Consider the following 24063-nt stretch of genomic DNA (forward strand, 5'->3'; position numbering starts at 1 on the left):
TGTTATTTTTCAGGTGTCTAATCTTGTTTCATCTTCATTTTAGTGTTCTAAGGCAGTACTAATTACATCAAATTCCTCTTTATTTTTCATTCCTCAGTCTTTAAAATTTAATCATCATCATACTCTGCTGTGATGCCAGAATAGTAAGAATCATGGATTCTTGTTTTTTCTGGTGTCAAATGCATATTTTGTTTACCATCTCTCTTATATTCTGGTTAAGTTATTATACCACCTTCAGATTATTTCTGCTCACACATTTCAAATGATATAGTGACATACTTGTCATTTTCTGTCAATGTCTCTCATCTGTCATATAAAATTTTAGCCATTGACCATCATCTCATGTCAAACCTTTGTAGATCATCCCTCTGTCTTGTTCTTTGCCAACTTTTCCTTCTCTTTCTATTCGTTAGTGCCTAATTTTGTCCACCTTTCGTCGGACAATCCACTAATATAGACAGCCCATCTCCAGGCAGACAGAAATGGAAGGTTTAAGGAGGAGGCATATATCTAGTAGTAGATAGAGGCTAAAGAAGAAGAATAAGTGTCATCTTGCTTTCTAATATCTTCATTTCTAATATTCTAACAGTGACACCCATCTGTTAATTTTCCATTTTTTTTTTTAATTTCTCTCATATCTGTGATATTTAGTCTTTGATCAGTTGTTTTATTTCTAACACAGTTCCCAGATCCATGAATTAAACTTGATATATAAACATATACAGGGTGTTCGGGATAAATTTGACAGTTTCGTAAGGAAAAAGAAAATCTTCTTTGTATCTATTAAATTTAATGAATTGACAAAAAAACATTACAGGCAGAGTTAATTACAATACTATCAACAAGATTTACTCAAAATAACCACCATTAGCATCGATCACAGCTTCAATTCTGCTTCGGAACCTCGAACAAGCTGATGCTACAGTCTCCCTGGGAAGGGCCGCAAAAACTGTTTTAATTTTATCCATTAACTGGGCTTTTGTATTACTGGAAGTGCGATTGGTGTCTTTTTCAACTGCGCCCCATACAAAATAATCCATGGGGTTAAGGTCTGGGGAGTTTGGAGGCCAAACATTTGGACTGGTGAAGTCGTAGAAATTTTCAGACAACCATTTTTGACTTTTCCCAGAGGTGTGGCAAGGGGCCAAATCCTGCTGCCATACATACGGCCTACCATTGGCTACCCTTGTTATCCAGGGCTTGACTACAGTTAGCAACTCCACGAACAAAGCCCGAATTCCAATGCCAGGGTTCTTCAACACCTGTTCCTGCAGATTTGCGAGGAATTCTGCTGTACGAACGCAATCAGATCGTCTGCTAGGGATCTTTCTTCTTGCTACATCCTCGTAGTCACCATTGCAAGTCTCTAGTTCATGCCTGATTGTTTTTACTGTATTCAGGGAGCATTGGGCAGCAGTCGTAATATCCTTATTTTGATGGCGGGCACGAATCATCATGATACAAGTTATTCTCTTCCATGATTCAGGTGGGTTCCAGCTATCCATCCTTTCTGACATCTTGTATATGAATGAAGAAGGGTCCAAACTTTTAAATGAAGAGAAGTGTGTGTTAATACATGTAACTTACGGAAAAATATAATTAATTATAAATATGTCAAATTTATCCCGAACACCCTGTATATTGTATACTGCTAATTTAGTATTTTGGCCAATTTCAATCTTATTTCATATAAATTTGTTCAGCTGGCTTCCCACCATACTACTTTTGCTTATTTTATTCTTATTTAGATATTTAATTTTTCATCTTAACTAAAAATTGCACTTAAATAGCATTTGGTAATTTCCATGTTTCTATATTCAGTTTTTTATGCTGTATTTCTGATTCTCATGCCAAATTTGTTACTGCAGTTAGTTAATTTAGTTAGTCCTGAAGACTTGTGTGAATTTATTTAGGTTTATATCATTATCCTGAAGTAAAATGTGTGTCTTTTGATTTTGATATAATATTTTACACTGCTTTCATTTGTAATGTGATCTGTATGGTTGATGACCAAATGAAGATCAGCATGCACCCATACCTTATACCTAATTGAACATCATTTTGTGCATTCATCTCTTCTAACTGCCAACCTACTACATAAGGATAGGCCTCATAACATCTTATATACACCATATAATTATTATAGTATTTTACAGAGTTTTTTTTTTTTTTTTTGGTATATTTTATTATATGCCTTTTTCAGATATACTAAATTTAAATATATATTATATTCTAGTGGTGTGCTTGGACCACTGCTGTTTAAAATTTGTGCATAAATGATATAAGAAATTATTTGAATGGAAATATTTTGTTTGCTAATGATAGAAAATTAGGTAGCGTAATAGTTAATCAGAGTGGTGAAGAAAGCTTGCAGGATGATTTAAGTAGGCTGACAGTGAATGCCAGCTGAATGTGGATGCATGTAAAATTATTCATTTTGTGATGAAAAATATTACAATCTGTTGCTTGCAGAAAGTTTTTTATTTCACTTGATTAAACATTAAATTAAACTTACCAAGAAATTATATTCTTGCTTAATCATTTATTAAAGTTTACACTTGAATTATCTTTACAACTGGGCTTCTTGTATATATAGAGGCTAGTGACTTCACATTAATTGCTTTAGTTTCCCATAATACAAAGCTCTTGTCCTTTCATACATGTATAATATTTTGCATTATGGGAATGACCATTGCCCAGACCAGTTTTGACCTTTATTGAGGTCTCATCGGTAGGAACCAGATATATGAATGCATTACTTCATTTGAAGTAATGCATTCATATATTTCCCATGTACGAGTGGTAAAAAAGTGTAAAACCTTATTATTAAAATACATTGGATTATTGAATCTCCAAGGTTTGGTTCTTGTCTTCAAAGTGTTTATTATAATTTTTGTTTTCTTGAATGGTATTTGAATATTTGGGTGTACAGTTCACCTCTGAAAACTTCTGGATTTAGATTCTCTTTAAAACTTTGATACACATTTTTCTTTTCAATGTGATATTCAGTTTTATCCTACTCAAAAGTAAATGGTCCTTACTTCCTACTGAACTAGAATGAAATATCATTATCCACAATAATATATAAATATTATTATAAATAGAAATAAAAAAAATTATTTTTCTTATTTCTTGTCTTCTCTCCATATAAATTTGTGCATATCTTTGTTGAAATATGATATTAGTGATGACTAACTTTGTCCTGAATAGAAATACAACAGGCACTTAACATTTTAATATATCTAAAATATATATTATAACTGCTCTTAAAAATATTGGCTTAATATTTTTAAGTCTTAATAAAAAATTGACATTTGCGAGGTTTTGCATTAATATTCTTTTCAACAACATTAAATTTTTAAAAATTAAAGATGCCAAGAAATTATATTCTTGGTTTAATCAAGATTAAATTCTTGGATTAAACCAAGAATATAATTTCTTGGCATCTTTCATTTATAGTATAACTAAGTGAAAATTCTTTCAACATTAAATTTTAAGTTAATTTTTAAAAATACAGATAACTTTCTTCTTTCTTTTTAGAATGTCTGCCAGATGAACGTTTGTTTTTTATTCTCTCATTGACTGATTTTGTGGTTGCAAGACCAAGGGATGAAGATGATCATATATCTTGGTTGTTGGAGCATAATAGATATAAGGTCTGATTTGTTATTTAATCATATCAGCACATAAATTTGTTCATTTGGTGTAATATTTTGTATTAAGCTTATATCCTTAAGCCAGTAGAATCATAGATATTGTGTTATTATTTCTGAATCTTTAGGAGCAAGAGCAACTGGACTCATTATAACTTATCATACAGATTTCACCACACCTGTCGTACATTTTGTTTAGAAAACTTTAGTTTAAAGCTGTGCTGGTGCTCATTCATTAAGGACTATTTAACTGAAAGGGAGTTTGTGAATGCTATATGAAAGTAACAAAGTACTCCTTCCTAAAAACTCAGATTTCTATACTATACTATAAAAATACAAATCAGCTGGAGAAGATACATAATGGACAAATATGGTATATTTGCCTTGTTGCCTTATCTACATTGGTATCATCCTATATAATAAGAGTGTTTTTCATACCTTTCCTTTAATGAAAGCAGCAGTATTACCTCTCGTATAATAATTTCCAATTTTATCTTTCTGTTATATTTTTCTGCATATGGGTGCTCTTTCTCTCGTGTGTGTGTGTGTGTGAGTGAATGATTAATGACAAGTAATGAATCAAATCTGTTCAAGCAATTCCTCGTTTTATGACAAGGTTCATTCTCACAAGAATTGTTTGAAAAGATAACCAGCATGTATCTAAATATATATAAGAACAGCCCTGCTGCAACATAAAAAATAAATAAATAATTTACTAAATAAATAGCCAACAGACTTCAGTTCAGCAATGCTAAATTATATAGGTAAAGTGGGTATTAGATCCAGCATTATTTAAAGCCAAATGTAGAAACTATGAAAACTTTCATAATTTTACTTATATAAATAAAAAATTGTCACATAATCTCATTATATGCTTTTCTTTTCTTATACCTCTCCCTTTAATTGTCCTTATAGGTAATTGAAATTTATTATCTGTAATTGATACAAAATTCAGTTACTCTAATGATCCTGTTAAATTGATTGTATTTACTTATAATCTAATGCTTATCTGTCACATTATTACAAATGCATTGCTGACCTTTTGACATGTGTTCATAGCCCAGGCACATAAATTATTCTGCCATGCAATTCACAAGGCATTTAAAACCAGATGGAGTCATCAGAAAGAGATAGAGGATGAACTTGTCTACAGAATTCAGTTGTTTGTAGGACTTCCACATATAACAATCAGATTGAGCATTCCCTGTTTTATCCCAACACATACTAAGACCATTATGAGAATTATGTGATTTGATTTTCCCTTATGTGAAAATCTACTATTCTGCAATAAGCAGTAGAAACTATTTTCGAAAAGTTCAGTTTCTTTTTGGACAGAGGGTGTATAAATCAAAGATGCCAGAAATTATATTCTTGGTTTAATACTTTAATCAAGTGTAAGCAAACTTATCATTCTGGCCATCTGTCCCTAGTGACTGTTGCATGCAGTGTATGCTTGCTTGCTATTATTATATTCTACAGTACAACTGATGCTGTAAGCTGATGTTTCTATCACATTGCAACAACATTTTGCTGACCAAGACTACCATGATAATCGTTGTGCAAGTGGTAAGCATGTTTGCAGTCCAGCCTACAAGCTGTGGATTTGAATCATGCTGTTTTATGGATGTATATGGGAATGTTATTTAGGTTGTGGATGATTTTCATTTCATGATACCAGACTATATCATCCTACTTATTGAAGGCAGGAGGTGGCTTGAAGTAACACCATGCTTTGTCTCTAGAGTAGAGTTCTGTGATTGCTTAACTCTTAGTCCACCTCCATACTAAAATGATACAAGTTTATCTTTTATGAGTAGGAAAGCCATTAAAAAACATATTGTTAAAGGTATTTAAATGCATTAAAATGCTCTGATTATATTATTTGGAAGTTAATAATGCATAATGTCTTAGAGCAAGTCAATACTAAAATAAAATTTGTGATAATAATGGTTGGTCAAGTGGTTAGCATATCCGCTCTCCAGCCAAAAGGCTGCAGGTTCAAATCCTGCCATGGATGTTTGTGATTGTCTGTGAAAGCACTAGTGGTGGTAGTCAGCGGTAGATGGCATTGGTGTTAGATGATGAAGGTTGGTGGAGTAGTGAAACGAAGAGCTGTAGAGTTGATGCCTTCCCTCGATGAGTCTTTGGACTCCCTGGAGGTGTGATATAATAAATAATAATAATGGAGGTGTTTTACATAAAAGACTGGTTAGTTCATGCTTGCTGTCCAAAAGGAGGGACCATTCATGGTATGGATTGTACTTTATTGAAGAAAGAATTGAAGAGATGGAAAGAAGCATAGACAAAAATCAGGAAGGGGTTAATGAAGCCATGTCGTTTGTTTGTTTTTATAAATGAAGTTGCACCCAAGGATAAAAAATATGAGACATACTTTAATTGGCATCTTCATGAAAATTAAATCAACTTCACACACAAAGAGATCGCAAAACCTATAATCAGGAATGTATTATTAGTTTTCCCCACAATTCAGGAAGGCTGTAAGAGTATGAGTTCTCTGAAACATCCATTTGTATAGTGAAGGTATTTTTTTATGTGGCTCTCACCCACATCAGAGTTTTTCAAATCTGTAGTATATTTGTACCATGGGTGGGTTAAGGATTATTTTTCTATTTTTTAATTTATTTGTTACATAGTCCCAGAAATCCTGCTCTAGACCAACATGAAACTTTCAAGACCACTTCAGGCTTCCAATTACTAGGGGTGGTGATCTCACAATCTGACCCAGGGACAGATGAAATTTATGAATTTATTTTCATACTGTGATTCAATCAAATATTGGTGGCAACTAAGTTAGTGTAGAATGTTTTTCGCTATGTTCATCTAAGCTAACTTGTGGTCATAAATATTAGGCAAAGCTGCAGAAGCACTACAAAATTTCAGGGATGAGTTTGCAAAAGTAAGATATAACTGAACGTTGATTTTCACAAAAATATAAATTTTAAAGTTTTTTTTTTGATACGGTAATTGAAGATAAGTGTGACTGGATTACCTGAAAAACTCTTTTAGAATTAATCTATTTTATGTAAATATTGATGTTGCCATATGTTTATGGTCTTGCTTATATCTGCTGTTGAGGTGGATAATGGAAAAACACTTCTTACCATTCAAAATTTTGTTGCGTCTCAGTTTTCTGACTGAGAAAAAGTATGAAGTGTATTAACACCTTATGATATGAGGAATCCATAGAAATGTTTTCTTCTTCAAAGAAAGCATAATATTTTTTAGCCATCATATTGCACAGCTAGAAAGCAAACTTGCATTACCTGAAGTCCCTGTCAACATTTTAATCACTGCTGCATTAGTATTAACCAATTATTGTGAATTAACAAGTTGCATTCTTTGTTTTAGAGTTATGGATAATTTTAATTACTTCTTTTGGCATTAAAATATTTGGTATGCATAATATAAAAACGCATATTACTTTATTATTTCCTGATGTATTAAACCTAATAAGTGAGACGTTTAAATTTTTTTTCATTCTTACAAATGTACTTGTTTCATATTTTTGTAAGAGTGTTTGTGAGAGGAAGCATTTCTTTAATATGTATATGTCAGTCTCGTTAGCCAAGTGAATATTAGCTCTTCAAACAGGCTGAGAATGTGAATGTCATTCCTTGGGATGAGACCACCATCTTGCTTACTGGAGGCCTGAAATTGCTGCAAAAAGTTCCATGTTTGGAAACAATGCACAAAAATGCATTCACAAAATGTGTAAAAAATTCCTACGGAATTTTTTCAATATGTGGCCAGTAGAAGAAAGAATGATTATGGAAGGATGGTAATAACTGGTGAAAATAGAGGAATGATAACTGCTGCAGAGGATATAGCTGAGGTATTTAATGAGCAATTTATCAAGGTATTTCATTCTATTTCATTATATTTCAGTGGGAAAGGAGGTGGAACTGTTCGTAAGTGAGCAGGAGATATATGAGGAAGTTAATAAATGTGATGTAAATAAGGCTGTATGACTTGATTCTATTTCACTGTTTTGAGGGAATGGTTCCAGGGAGTTAACAACAGCTTTTACATATTTTTTTAATGCGAGTCTTGCACTGGGCCAACTTCCAAAGGAGTGGAAAGAGGGGAAAATTGTTCCAATTCATAAGGAAGGTGATAAAACTAAGGCTTCGAATTACAAGCCAGTCTGTATGTCTGGTGCTCTAGCTTAAAGTATTATAGCAGTTAGGTAGCACTAAGATTCAGGAGTCGACAACAGAAAAATACTCTTTGGTGGCAAGCATGGATTTGTTAAAGGAAGAGCGTGGTGTAGCAATTTGCTTACTTATCATAATAAGGTGACAAATGCATTGGATAAGGGTGATGCATACACAGTGGCATATATTTACATTTTGCAAATGCTTTGATAAGTTACCACATAACAGTAGATTGGTGCACTGGATTGGAGACTGGCTGGCTGATAGGTATCAGCTAGTTGTTTATGGAGGAGTGATATCTCAGAAGAGGAAAGTTACTAGCGGTGTACCCAAGGGGGTCTGTTTTGGGTGCACTGTTTAATTTGTATGTAGATGATAATGGAAGAGGTCTGAATGGTGATATGCAGTTGTTTGCAGATGATGCAAAGACAAGCAGTAGAGCAGATGCCATAGCTTTGCAAGAGGATTTTAATACACTGGCTGAATAGGAGGTAAATGAGTGGGATGTGAATTCAATATTGTGAAGTGTAAGGTTTAAATATTTGGGAAGCAGAGATGGGACATAGAGTACACAATTGGTGGAAATATCCAGGAAAAGGTAGAGGAGATGAGAGATCTTGGAGTTATTGTGGACAAGGACCTAAAATTTTAGGGGAATATTGCTAAAATTGTGATGACAGTAGTGGATAATGGGAATGATGCACAGGTCACTGACTTGTAGAACTAAGAATGTTGTGGATCCCTTGTATAATATATACAGGCTATAGTAAAAAACATTTTTTGTCCAAATTACAGCACACTTTTTACCTGTTTATACATTTGTATAAAAACTTTTGCCAACATAATATTTACGTAATATTATTTATTTTGCTGTGTATGCTAAACTAAAGTGCCACTAATTGCTGTTAACATGACAATAATTATGTCATAAAGTACTGTGAGCTGGTTGAATTAACATGATCAGTTATGGTTGTCTCAGGGGACCCTGTAACCCCTAGAGAGCGCGTCCCCTGGGTGGCGGATAGGGGAGCCCACCATGTGTGTGTACATGCGCGTGCGTGTGTGTGTGTGTGTATATATGTATATATATATATATGTATATATGTATATGTATATATGGTAGGGTGGTCCGAATATACTGAATAAGGACTCGTGGACCAACAGGGCCATCATCTTGATTGTAAGGGAAGCAGCACTCCCATGGACCCCTAGCTGGATCTATCATCTCCTTCTTCTACTTTGAGGAAGACCCACTTACTTTAATCTTTCCTATAAGGCCTTATCAGCCAACTCTTCTTACTTTATGACCCTTGTGCTATTAGAGTACTCGAGGGTCATGGGGTCTTTTCATTTCTGGCCTTACAACTATGTCCTCTCTATAAACCTTACTATATTTCTTCTATAATCTACCCTTTCCCCTTCAATATACCCTATTCCTCCTATGGGTTTAAATTTGGAAGAAGGCGAGTTCAGAAGCCTTAAGGTAGCAGCCCTACCACTGAACTATTCCATCGTCAGGCTAGTCCCCTGACATGGAGAACATAACCATACTTGTAAGCTGACAGAAAAAGATAATCGGATTGAATCTATGGGAAACGACCCTGGAATAGAAAAGGGAAAACAAAAATGGAAACGACAAAATATAATACACATAGCAAACTGGAATGTAAGAGGAATAGCATATAAAAAAATAGAATTAGACCAGTTATTAAATGAAAGAAATTTTAAAATAGCAGTAATCACTGAAACAAAAAAAAAAATTAAAAGGAACTATGAGAACTGAAAATTTTAATGTGATATACAGTGGAGTCGACAGAGACCAAAGAGCACAAGCAGGAGTCATGATTTGGATTCATAACTCCCTTTCAAAACAGTTAAAACGTTATAAATTATGGAATGAAAGAATAATAGAAGCTAGAATAAAAATAGATAGAGGCTATTTAACAATAATTTGTTTATATGCCCCAGAAGAAGGAAGAGAACAGGATAATATTGATTTTTATAATCAGCTACAAAACATATATAATAAAATAAATAAAAATGATTACATAATTTTAGCAGGAGACTTAAATGCAAGAATTGGAAACACGAAAATTAATAATAATATAGGAATACATAGAGAACACACTCTAAACAGAAATGGTAAGAAATTGATTGACTTTGTAGTTTATAATAACCTAAAAATAATGAATTCCTTCTATAAACATAAAGACATACATAAATATACTTGGGCAGCAAGAGGATGGAAATCAATATTAGATTACTTCATATTAAATGAAAAGACATCAAAATTTTCACTAGATGTTAGAGTTCACAGAGGATATGAAATAAGCAGTGACCACTTCCTTGTTAAAATAAAATTAAGATTACCACTTAAATGGCTACAAGTAACAAGAACAGAAAGAAAAATTGAAACATTTGTTTATAAAACTAGACTATTGAAGGACACAAAATGTACAATGGCTATATGAACAAAGAATTAGCCAGTATCTAGATAAAATAAAACAAAATGAAGAAATAGAAATAGAATGGCTTAATATAAAAACGATACTAAATGCAGCAGCAAATGAAAGCTTAGGAAAGACCAAAAAATTCAATAAAAGAAAAAAAAAATGAAGATCTGGGATGATACAATCAAAGAAATAATCAAAAAGAAAAAAGAAGCCTCTCACAAACGGTTAAGCAGTAAAAGATTAGAAGATGAAATAGAATATAAAAGAATAAGTGCCATAGCTAAAAGAGAAGTGAGAAAAAGACATAGAGAATCATGGAATAAATTTGTTTCTAATTTAGAACATGATTTATATAAAATAAGACCCAATGTATATAAGATTTTGAAACACCTAAATGCAGATACCAAAGAAAACATAAAATTAAACACTGAATTGAAATTAAAAGAATTTCTAAATTATTACACAGAACTGTGGACAGACAAATATTTTAAAAAAGACAACTGGCAAACAATTAACGAAAATGAAAAGGAAATAACTGAAGAAGAATTAGAAATCAGCCTGAAAGAAACAAGAAACGGAAAATCACCTGGAGAAGATAAGCTAGGTTCAGAACTATAAAATACGCAGGAACAAGATTCAAAGGAAGACTCTTATTATTTTTAAATAAAATTTACTTAATTGGTATCCCCCCAATAGAATGGAAAAAAGCAATTGTGATTCCTATCTTTAAGAAAGGTAATAGAGATGACCCTAAAAACTATAGAAGTATCAGTATACTAAATTCATGTTACAAAATATACAGCAGAATCTTAAATAATAAACTAATGAAATATTCCGAAAACTTTATTCTAGAGGTACAAAATGGATTTAGAAAAGGACGATCATGTATAGACCCAGCCTTCTGTCTAAAATTAATAATAGAGAAAAGAAGAGAATATAATTTAGAAACACATATTGCATTTATTGACTTTGAAAAAGCATTCGACAAAGTTAAAAGAAACATATTATTTAACATATTAAAAGAAAGACAAATACCAAATAACATCCTAAAAGCTGTCACAAGTATATATGAAAATAATCAAATACAAATAAGATTAAATCATGAGCTATCATATACAAGAGAGGTAAACAAAGGGGTCCGACAGGGATGTCCCCTCTCAGCAACTCTTTTTAATATCTACTTAAATGAAATAATAATAAAATGGAGTAAAAATTTACATCAAGGAATTAAACTTTCACCTACAGTTAACTTAAACACTCTCCTCTTTGCAGACGACCAAATAATAATTACAAATTCTGAAGATAACTTACAGAAAGCTATTTTAAATCTAAATGAGATATCCAAAGATTATGGTATGATAATATCAACGGAAAAATCAAAAACTATGGCCTTTAAAGGACAAGATCCAGCAAGAACTAAAATAGTATTAGATAACAAGATCTTAGAACAGGTGAATTCATTTAACTACCTAGGATGTATGATCACTTATGAAAATGAAAAAGATATAAACATAAAAATTGCAAAATATTTAAAAATAACAGGAGTAATTAGCTCTATATTTAAACCAAACCTAGTTCAAAAACAAACCAGGCTAAAAGTATGCAATACATTAGCCCTATCGGTCTTAATGTATGGAAGCGAAATCTGGACAATAAAACAAAAAGACAAACAAAGATTAACAACAGCAGAAATGAAGTTTATGAGAAAAACTGCAAAGTATACCCTATTTGATCACAAAAGAAACGAAGATATTATGAAAGAATTAAACCAAGAACCAGTAATTGAAAAAATTAAAAAATATAAACATAGATAGATGGAACACGTTCAAAGAATGAAAACAGAAAGATTACCAAAACAAGCCTTAAAGTACAAGCCATTAGGAAAAAGAAAACCAGGATGTCCTCTTAAACGATTCAACGATGACTTCTAAGGCCGGAACAGGCCATACTAGGCCTAAATCCTTGATACGTATGATGATGATATATATATATATATATATATATATATATATGGTCTCTTTTTATGCAATAGATACGTTCCACAGAAAAACACACATAAAAAAATCGCGCAAAAAAAAATCCTAACTTACGTTGAAAAATTAGGAAAACGTTCCATACTTTTCTCAAACCCCATAAAACTGAAGCAATGAATTAAAATAAACCTAAAATTGCATAAAAAAGTTTATAAAAATTCAGGAAAATAAGAATGCCTAAGTTTGTTTTAAAGCTTTATTCATTTAATTTTATTGAAAAGTAACAATTTTTTTTTACATTTTGTCATCAGAATTATCGTCGCTATTAGACAATATTTGGCAACGTTTGCAAACTGGTGCAAAATCACTTTCATCACCAGAAAAAATAGTCGGCCCATCAGATCTGTATGGTAAAGGCAATGGTTCTTCACAAACAGAATTAGCTTCTCCCTCATTCTGTGCTGATTTTTTTCTTCTGACAATGTAATTAGTGATTAAACTTTACGATGATGATTTTACTAATTTTTTTTATACAGCTCGCGATAACCAGACATACAGTTCTTCAGCTCACGTTGGAATTTAAAGGCTCGTTCAGAATTTGTGTCATTAACAAGAAAATGATTTTCCAATTTATTGCACAGTTCAAGACCTTCTCAAATAATATTTGCAGTAAATGGGACAGGTTTTTCTTCCGCTTCACTATCGTTTTCTGGATCTTCAACGATATCTAAAGTTAATCAATATCCAATAATATCATCATCACTTAAGGCATTATCCACAAGCAATTAGTCTACATCATTCTGGCTAAATGTATCAAAACTTTCTCCACCAATTTCCTCTGCCAAAGTAATGATTTCAGCTGGTAATGTAGATGTCTGCATGGTTGCACTGTTTGCAACACATCCATGCCAAGCTGCTTTCCAGCAGGTATTTAAAGTTTGTAGTCTTATTTCAATGATAGCAGATGCAACATGATTTAAGCATTTCAAAATAGAAATTTTTTTTTAAAACGTCAGTTACTGTTAATGATTCATTTTCTAGTTTATCCAATATAAATTGAAAAGTGTGCTTAATGTAATATTTTTTAAAAGTAGCAGTTATGCCTTGATCTAATGGCTGAATAATGCTTGTTGTATTGTTTGGAAAAAACACTACCTTCACATTTGGATGTTTGAAATGCAGATGACTTGGTGCATTGTCAACAATTAATAAAACTTTAAAATCGAGAGCTTTTTGCTTCATATATGTTTCCACTTCTGGTACAAGACAATTATTGAACCATTCAGTAAATACTGTAATGTTACCCAGACCTTTTCTATTAGCCATCCGGTAGGTGGTCTTAGAGATCGATTTACTAGGAGGGGTTTCAACATTCAATCCCCTGATGCACTGCTACAAAGTAACAACGTTACTCGAACTTTGCTTGGTTTAAAACCCATTTGCTTTTTTCTCAGACTTTGCGATGTAAGTTTGACTAGGCACTTTCTTCCAAAACAATCCTGTTTCGTCAGCATTAAACACTTGATCGGGACAATATCCACCATCTTCAATAATTTTGGCTAACTTCTCTTGAAAAATTTTGGCTGCTGCTTCATCTGCTGCTGCAACCTAGCCTGTAATCTACATGTTATGAAGTGTATTCCTTTTTTAAAAAACCCGGTTAACCATCCTTTGCTAGCCGAAAATTCTTTATCAGCCTGGGAAGGAGAAGTAAATGGCTCCAATTGCTTCATCTGTTCATAAAACTGAAGAGCTTTTTGTTTAATTAAATAATCACTTATAGGAACTCTTCTTTAAGTTAATTCTTCAATCCAAATTACGAGCGCTTGTTCCATTTTTTCTATTAAAGCATCTCTTGAGTACGATGATAATTTGGTACTTAGTTTTGTGCCAGAAATGACAGATTTTCTTATTGCGACGTCATTCTTTTTAATTGCTCTTATAGTAGATTTGCCTAAAGTAAAATGTTTACCAATCGCCATAGATCCCTCTCCTTTTGCTAAGCAATCTAAAATCGCAATGCCAGAAATGACAGATTTTCTTATTGCGACTTCATTCTTTTTAATTGCTCTTATAGTAGATTTGCCTAAAGTAAAATGTTTACCAATCGCCATAGATCCCTCTCCTTTTGCTAAGCAATCTAAAATCGCAATTTTCATTTCCAAAGAAATTGCTTTTCTTTTGGTGCTTTTTTTATTTTTCTCCATTGGGCCAAATTAAATCTTTAAAATAAAAATTAGCAAAATTTAGACTTTCGATAATGAAAAGACAAACACTTATTTGCATGCAAAATTAAACTTCACGGACACTCACTGCTTACACGTTACTCACATTACACCAGAATGTGCTGCAACAGTTCGTTATGTACAACGGTACATAAGTTTTTAAGTTATGCGGTGCATAACTTCAAATCCGCATAAAAAAGATACACATAAAAAGAGACCCGAGTGTATATAGCATTCTTACTTTATGTGAGTAGTCAAAAACCAGAAATTATATTCACATTTTACAAAAGCTTTTGCAAAATTAATCTTAATATATGATAGATTTTCAGGTGATATGTATTCCAATGATTGTGAACTTAGCCTTTGGTGTGAATACTTTCAATTCCTAAAAGGTTATTTATTTCTAAGCAACAGTTCAAAACAGCTTTCAGTCCTCTAAAACCTAATCACTGCACTAATAAAAGGTGAATATACAGGCTCCTTGTCCAAAGTCTGTGTCAAAGTAGTGCAAGCGAAGACATCTCCTATGTCTAAGGTTACATTCTCATAAATTCCATGGTAAAATTGGATTTTTTTTAGTCTCATCATATTTGATTGTAAAAATATGATGGATCTTTAATATCCTCATTATGCATTACTCATTTGCCAAATCTGAGACCATGTGGCTCTATATGTATTATTTATTTGTGAAAAATCATGTTTATACAAAAGAGGAGCTTGAATTCTGCATATTGCATTTGTTCTTTATTTGTGCACTTAATACAAAGTGTTATCTTTTTACATTGTGAAGCATTTATTGTAATAAAGAGTTTAATATTTCCTTAGTATATAAGTGTAATTTTTCCTTTTTTGTAAACAGGAAGCAACAGAAGCTGTTTTATCCAGTAAGAATTTAAAGAAGCATACACTGTTGGTAAGTATTTCAAAAAAAATAAAAATGCTCAGTGTGCATTGATCATTTATTTATTTAAAAAAAAAAAACTGTTCAGAGATGTTTTGGGAAATCTACAACATAAACTAAATAACTAAAAATTTACTTATTTCCAATATTTCATTAAAGTTAAATTGGCATCTTCAGGGATTAATACACAGGTATCATCGTGTGAATGCAGGCACACTTCAGTAAATGAGAGAGAAAAGAATAAATACAGGGAAGCCTACAGCGCTAAAACTATTCCACCTATTGGCTTTGGTTGCATGTTCTCGGCTGTTGGACTGATTTTCTGCAGATCAGGGTTTCCCATATGAGAAGCATGATGCACAATGTTTGTTCTAGGATAGTTGGTGAGGACTGAATTAGATTCAAGGAAAAACATCTCAAAGACCATGCCTTGTGATGAGTATCATAGGGCATGGTCTTCTAAATCTGAGCAGCTATGGTGTTGGGAAGCAATATAGTCTTTTTATTCTGACATTAGCCATTCTGCTTGTTTAGCCATAGTCTGAATGGTTACAGGTGCAGGATTAGCTGTTAGACCCAGATAAATCCAGCAGTTGTAGGCAATCTTTAGGAGAGCAAATAAGGGGTGCCAACTTTCTGTGTGGTTTGTAAGTAGTTACAAGATTGTGACTACTCAAATCTGATATAAAACAGATTTCAATACTAGACTATATGAACATGTAGACATAATTCAAACAACTTTCATGGCTTACACACGTAGCAAAAATTATATACAATTTTATTTAAAAAAAAAACTCCAATATATTTCATCCAATGTTATGGGGACATCGTCAGTGAGATAAACCATTAACTACGTTTAAAAGATAAATCACAATAATGAGTCATAAATCCAGTGTATATTAATTCATGCCTCATTTGCAACTGAAGTATATGGTAAAATGATGATTGAAAAATAAAATTACAAATCTCTACAGTGAGGATCATTGAAAATTTTTAAGAGGATACAGTAAACTACATTTGAAGAAAAACAAATCTGCATAATAGACTTGTGTTCCTTAAGCTTTGTTGCATTGCTAATATTATTCCTAATTTTGTTAAAATTAAAGAAACCTTCCAGTAACATTCCATGCAGAAGATTTATCAAAAATCGAACAAGATGTTATTAGCAAATCAAACACATGAAATGAAAAAAACTATTTTCTTTAAATGATGTGCAGCTTCTGGAACTTGAAAGTACTTTAAAAGACAGTCGTAACCACGACCATTTTGAGTTAATTTTTCATATTTCACTATGTTTGGCCAGAAGAGTACACTTTGTGGATAAACATAGATTAATTCATAAATTTGAAATATTAGAAGGAAGAAATTGTCGCAATATACAGTAACTGAGTGTGACAGCAACAGCAGGGTTATAAATTTAACCAATAGACCAATAACAAATAATGAACTAAATGTTTTGTCTAAAAGTCCCAATTTTGCCTTGTCTCCTTGAACATGCCTTACTTACATATCATGGCAAATGTGGGAAAAGGTATCAGAAAATTACACACAGATGAAGCAAATAAATTACATTTTGAGGTTACCCAAATTCTGTACAAAGCAAAACCACCTCCTTTAAATATACCCTTCTCAGAAGTACAAGCGCTTCGATCCCAGTGCCATAACCCAATATTGTCATCACGAAGGCTGAGAAAGGTAATGCCACTGTTGTCATGAACACCACCAAATATAATTGTAAAATTTATGTTTTATTAAGAGAGGTCAACATACAGTGTTATCAGCAAGGATCCAACAAAAAGTCAAATTAATGAATTGAAGAAATTATTAGCCAATGTACAATCATGGGATGCCATACTGTTGGAGATTATGAATCCGCCATGCCCATCTGCCTTGTCTCTATGGCATTCCTAAAATACATAAAGATGGCAACCCACTATACCCAGCAGGGGACTGTACTGGTTCTCCCACTTAATATATTGTTAAAACATCTCTCTCTTTCTCTCATCATCATCATCATCATCGGAATCTCACTGGCCATACCAGCACTTACATCCCAAGCAGTCTTGATTTTAAAGAGAAAATAAAAGATCTACATCTATCTAATAATGAGATTATGGTTAGTCTCCCTATTCATCAACATACCACTAAAAGAGAGACCTCAGTTTTTACAATCTGATTTCCCAGAAGATATTATTAATCTGTTTAAATTCATCATCAATGCAGGCTATTTTACATGGAATAAGTTGTTCAAACAAATAGAAAAAAACAACAACAATGGTCTGTCCTATCTCATCAGCCATAGCAGATTATTTTATGGAGCATCAGAAAAGGAACTCTTTGACACTATATTTCCTCAGCCTCATGTAAGGTTAGGTTTCGTTGATGATTTATTTGTAGTCTGGTCCCACACTGAGTTAGAATTACTTTAGTTCATAGAGGAAAAACTCCTTGTACTTCTGATCAAGCTCGCTATTGAATGTGAATCCATCAACCAATTACCCTTTTTTGGACACCTTAATAATTTGTAATTCCACAGGTCATGTTGTTTCAGTTTATCCTAAACCAACCTTTACTGGCAGATACATTCACACATCCTCCCACCATCATTCATCACAAAAAATGAATATTATCAAGAATCTTGTACATGGAACTCATACAATTTGTTCTTTTAATCCCCTTTTGTTAAATTAACTGAATAAAATTAAAAGCAATCTGATATGTAATGGATATAACAAAATTCCTATTCAAAAAATTATTGATAATTATCATCCTTCTACCAGACTACAGTCTGGTGTAAAAAGAATTTCAATACCCTACTTTAAAGAAACTTCAGAACAAAAACCATGGATTCTTTGAAAATTCAATCTATATCCTTCCTTCAAACCAGCTCAGAAACTGGCCTCTTTCCTACCATCTACAGAAGATACATGAATGTGAATCCATTGCCATCTCTCACCTTACCAGGTGTGCATTAAGTACCTTGCTCATGTCATCTTTCCTATTTTGGACAGACTGGCTGTTCTACATTGATTAGCATTGAAGAACATCAAGTGTATATTACATTTTTGGAATCCGACAAAGTCTGGCCTTGCTTCGCTTGCTATTGACACTAAGCACAAAGTTCTTTGAAACCAGACAAAACTTCTTCATTCCACCAGGTTCACATTTAATCATCTTTTCCTTGAAACATGTGAAACTTAACATTATTAATTGTATATAAGTTTTTTAATGATTATTTTAAATAATTTTTGCTTGTGCAACTTTCTACAATAAAATAAAATTACAATAAAAAACCAATAGTGTAATACCATATACTTCAGTAGCGACTGAGACATGAGCTAATATACCCATAATTTATAACACTCATTATTGTAATCTTTCAAATGTAGTTAACAGTCTACCTCCCTGACAATGTCCATGTAATGTTGGATGAAATATATTGGATTTTTTTTAAATAAAATTCTATGTAATTTTTGTTGCATGTGCAAGACGTGAAAGCTGTTTTAGCATGTTTAGTGCACATGTTCCATTAAAACTGTTAAATTACATTACCTTGATGGACCTGTGATTTCAGTCAGGATTTCTCCATGACTGCAGATTATAAAGAGTCCAGTTATTCCTGTCTTGGACCTTTCTTCTCCATTTTCTTCCAACTTTCTTAATCATTGGGTCTTCCCACCTTAAGGCTGGTCTTCTAGGTTTCCTTTTGGTATCAATTTGTTACTCTGACTGTCCATCTGTTGTCTCTCATTCTGGCAAGATGTCCTGCCTATCTACTTTTGCTGTTGTAAATTGATTTTATTACATCTTTGAGTCCTTGTCCAGACTTCTTCCTGATTTTTGGGTCTGTTTCATTTATATTGCACATTCTTCTTTCTATTGCACGTTGAGTTGCTATTAAGCTTTGTTCTTCTTTTAAAGTTGTGTTCCATGTTTCACTGCCATAAGTTAATACTGGTAGGATGTGACTATTGAAAAGGTTGGGCTCTTATTTCTATATGTTTTGGTTGGTTGGTAATTGTTGATTTTATTTTGTTGAAGGCTATCCAAACAGCTCTTTTTCTCCTTGCTGTTTCATTTGATATGTCATTATTCATTTTTATGGATTGTCCACGGTAGATGTAATCTTCAACTTTTTTGATGGCATGGGGGTTCTAGAGTGATTGTGTAATCTTTACGGTATTTGTTTTTGTCTGGATTTTGTCTGGATGTATTTCCAATCAAATTTTTTGGCAGTTTCAGCTTATGTCATTCAGTATTGATTCTAATAGTTTTGGGGAGTGAGATATTAATACCACATTGTGGCAAATAATAGGATATTTAACATTTCACCATCAATGTTTATTCCACCTTTCATGTCAGTTTTTTTAATGCCTTTTTAAAATCTGTAAAAAGAAGAAAGTGGAATCTGGTATTTTCTGCATCTTTATGTTAGTTGAGTAAAAGTTTGAATGTGGTCTATTGTCGAAAAGCCTTTTTTGAAACTGGCCTGTTCTTTGGTTATTTACATTGATGGAGGTTTATTCTGTTTAGGATGACTCTGGAGAATATTTTATGTGTCTGATAATAGACAGATGGGTCTGTAATTATGTCTTCCTTATTACCTTTTTTATGCAGAATTATGGTCTTTGATGTTTTCTGTTCAGTAGGTGCTTTCCTTAATTGTTTATATCGAGTAAATCTTTCTGCTAGAGCTTTAAAGAGTACTTGTCCACCCACTTTTAATTCATCAGATTTTATACCATCAATTCCTGGTGATTGGTCATTTTTCATACGGTGGATAGCCAATTTTACTTCTTCGGGTAGGATAGATGGTTTTTCCAAATTTTTATCTGGTACTGGAGCTGTGACTACATGTTTAGATGAGCAAAGGTTCTCATAAACGATTTTATTATTTTTTCCATTTCACCTCTGTTTGTGTGTGTTTCCTTGATTGTCTATGAAGGCTATTGGTAGTGGTTGCTTTAGACATTTCTTTTTCTACTTTTTTTAGGCTACTACTGAGCCTAGCTGCTTCTGCCAATTTTGTCATTCTATATATATTATAGTCGTCTTTGTTGTTCTGCCTCAGTTGTTTACAGATAATTTTATATTCTAAATGGTCTTTTCATGTATCTTTCAGTACTCTTCTTTTCTTCAATAGTTCTGTTGTTCTTGCTGATAGGTGTTCCTTGGTCTTAGGAGGAAGTTCATAGGAGGCTCTTTCTTTGCAGTTCAATAAATAATTATTAAAATTTGTTAAATCTTCGTCAATGTTGTTTTTTACATATTGTTAAATTACATAGATACAAGAAAGTTTATTACTAATCTAAATAACCAAATATTTCAATCTGAAACTTACAGATCATCTTCATTGTAATTCACAGTTCAAAAGACAGAACACCAGATTTAATAAAATTTGGTGTTCTGTCTTTAATACTGTACATATAATATTGATAGACATTCAGTGTTGTGGAGTGTCAGTGTCTGATGAGTTTCATTCACATGCATCACTTTTTTTTTTTTTTAAATTAGGTGACTATATTCTTATCGTGATACTAGACAGATGAGTCTGTAATTATGTCTTTTTTAATGTTTTAAAAAAGACATAACTACTTATGCCACAATATAAAATTATAGTACAACATGATAAAATTCCTGCTGGTTGAGGTATCACCTTGTTAAACAAGACCCTCGTTCATTTTACACAAATTATGGACTGCAATCCTGTTATAAATAATTATTTTAATTTCCCTACGTTTCAACCTTCATATTAAGGTCATTATCTGGAGCACGTGCGCACGCGCACACACACACATATATATATATGTATATAACAGAGACAAGCTAAATTACATTTCACACAGTATGCTGAAGAGACAATGATTTGATCAATGGTTATTCTACTAACCTGACCTCTAGTGAAATAAAATAAAATTATAATAAATAAATGAAAGAAAATAAATTAACTACATCAAAGCTATATTCTATTTAAGACAACATCAGAGAAGCATTCTTTTATATAGATAGTTTTGTTACAGTAAAAATGTCCTAATTTAACATGAATTGTTATATTATATTTAAGATCGTGGATTACCTATGGTCCTATTTATAATTAACTCTTTTATAGGTAATCGGTAATCCAAATCTATAATGGGCAATCTAGGATCTTAAATCTAATATAACAATTCATGTTAAATTAGGACATCATTTTTACTGTAACAAAACTATCTATGTGGTTATTATAAGAGTTCTATATGAAAAAGTTACACCATTACTAACTTCCATTCTGATATCTGTCCACATCACTCTACTTGTTATTGGCTATTCAAGAAGTTTAACCTCATTTAGTGCTGAATGCTATGACTACTCCCTGACTGTTATTGCTTGAATATAACATTTTGTATTTGTCACTTAGAAAGATCTCTTCTGTTTTTGTATTCTTTGTTTCAGTCATGCCTATTATGTCGATCTGGTACTTATCCAATTCTTCTACTAGTTCCATTTCTTTTCCATTGATAATACCAATTTTGAACTCTGCTGATGATGAGTTTGGACGTCTTCTGAGATTGATTCCAGTAGCTGACTTTTTGCTGTTTGCCCTGGTTCCCTGATGAAAACAATGGGATGGGAGGTGGCTTTCATTTAGTGTTACACTGTGATCGGCATTCATTTTACACAAATTATGGACTCTACAATCATGTTATAAATAATTATTTTAATTTCCTGATGTTTCGACCTTCATATTAAGGTCATCATCTGGAGTATGCACATATATATATATATATATATATATATATATATATACACACACACACACACACACACACAAAGGCAAACTAAATTACATTTCACACAGTATGCTGAAGAGACAATGATTTGATCAACAGTTATTCTACTGGCCTGACCTCTAGTGAATATAAAATAAAATGACAATAAATAAATGAAATAAAACAATAAATAAAATAAATTAACTACACCAAAGCTATATTCTATTTAAGACAACATCAGAAAGAATGTTTCTCTGAACACTTTACATAGAATTAACTGGAAAAGCACCAGTTGTCTGCACACCAAAACATGGTATGAATGTAAATTTAAGGAAGCCTGTGAGATTCTTATCAACCACCCTAATCTGAACAATAATGGTCTAGAAATCCCAAGCATATGGAAGGCACATATTTTACCCATGGAACGTTTCTCCTTAAGAGAACCATAAACAGGACTGTAGATAATCTAAAATCTTAAATCTAAGATAACAATTGTCATGTTAAATTAGGACATCGTTGTAAGAAAGCTATCTATATGAAAGAATGTTTCTCTTATGTTATCTTAAATAGAATTTAGCTTTGATGTAGTCTCTAAATAATTAGTTTTTTAATTTTATCTGTTTTGAATATTACATTTTCACTAGAGGTCATGCCAGTAGAATAACCGTTGATCAAATCATTCTCTTTAGCATACTGCGTGAAATGTAACTCAGCTTGTCCTTGTATATTTGTATATACTCCAGATGATGACCTTAATATGAAGGTCGAAACATTGGAAAATTAAAATAGTTATTTGTAACACAGTTGTAAAGTCCATAATTTCTGAAATGAAATGAGAGGAGGTGATTATAGCAGGGTAAAGTGATGCAGTGTAAAATGGTGGTGGTGGTTAAGAATATGAATGAAAATCAGAGTTAGGTATAATAAATTTAGTTTAATCCTTTATCCAAGTGTGAGCAAACAAAGTTTGTGCCTGAAAATATCTTCAGGACTGAGGCAAGGTGGTGCAAATGTTGGCAACTCGAAGCAAAGGTGGACCAAGCTATCATCACTCCTTGTCTCAGTATCTCCCACCATGCAAAGCACATCTCCTTGCGGCATGGTGGGAGATACTGAGACAAGAAGTGATGAGAGCTTGGTCCACCTTTGCTATGAGTTGCCAACAGTTGCACCACCTTGCCTCAGTTTTGAAGATATTTTCAGGGGCAAACTTTGTTTGCTGACACTTGGATAAAGGATTAAACTAAAATTATTATAGTCTAACCAAGTGCAAAATAAACTTCCAAAATCAGAGTTAGGATCAGGGAAACAGGGTGGTCGGAATAAAGGAGAGAAGTGCACTATAGCAGAGAGAGAGAGTCAAGAGTGATTGTGTTCATTTAATAACAAGAATGGGATGGCCTCAAAAAGTGGAGAATTGTTATGCTTGTATATACCAATATAGGGAGTATCAGAAATAAAGGGACAGAGTTTGTAGCATTGATTGCATTAGTATGCCCAAAGATAATTGGACATACTGTTGCAATGAGGATGATATACTGTCGGGACTTGAAATGGTAGGATATAGAATTTTCTGAAAGAATAGGAAGATGAGGAGAGAAGGGGGGGGGTATTGTTAATGGTAGCAGAGGAATTGTGTCCCTGAAGAGTCAAAGTGGGTGTGTGAAGGTATATTAGCAGGATGTGTGAAGCTATTTTCATGTGAAATTGAAATCAGTAGAATAATATATGCGATAGAATGCTCTTGTAGGGCAGGGAATTTGAAGGGTATTTGTTGAGAAATGTTTACACAAATTAGCTAAGTAAAAAGAAGATTATCTTAACGGGAGATTTTAATAATAGGAATGTGGATTGGAAAGAAGAGTTAGTGTATAGTAACAAGGAGAGTGAATTTGCTGAGTTCCTGTGGGTTAACTATTGAAAGCAGCATGTGT

At 32.7% G+C, this 24063-nt stretch overlaps 1 protein-coding gene across 1 annotated transcript in view; it reads left to right on the top strand.

The window, feature by feature from the left end:
* Positions 1-24063, top strand: part of lt (vacuolar protein sorting-associated protein light) — a 356245-nt gene that overhangs the window by 180562 nt on the left and 151620 nt on the right. Inside the window, exons 12-13 of the mRNA XM_090394164.1 lie at positions 3541-3656; positions 15339-15392. Coding sequence (XP_090250290.1) covers positions 3541-3656; positions 15339-15392 — 170 coding nt within the window. The remainder of the gene's footprint in view (positions 1-3540; positions 3657-15338; positions 15393-24063) is intronic.

This window comes from Typopeltis vanoorti, chromosome 6, assembly GCF_054136105.1.
Source record: "Typopeltis vanoorti isolate ZY-2024b chromosome 6, IOZ_Tvanoo_1.0, whole genome shotgun sequence".
NCBI lineage: Eukaryota > Metazoa > Arthropoda > Arachnida > Uropygi > Thelyphonidae > Typopeltis > Typopeltis vanoorti.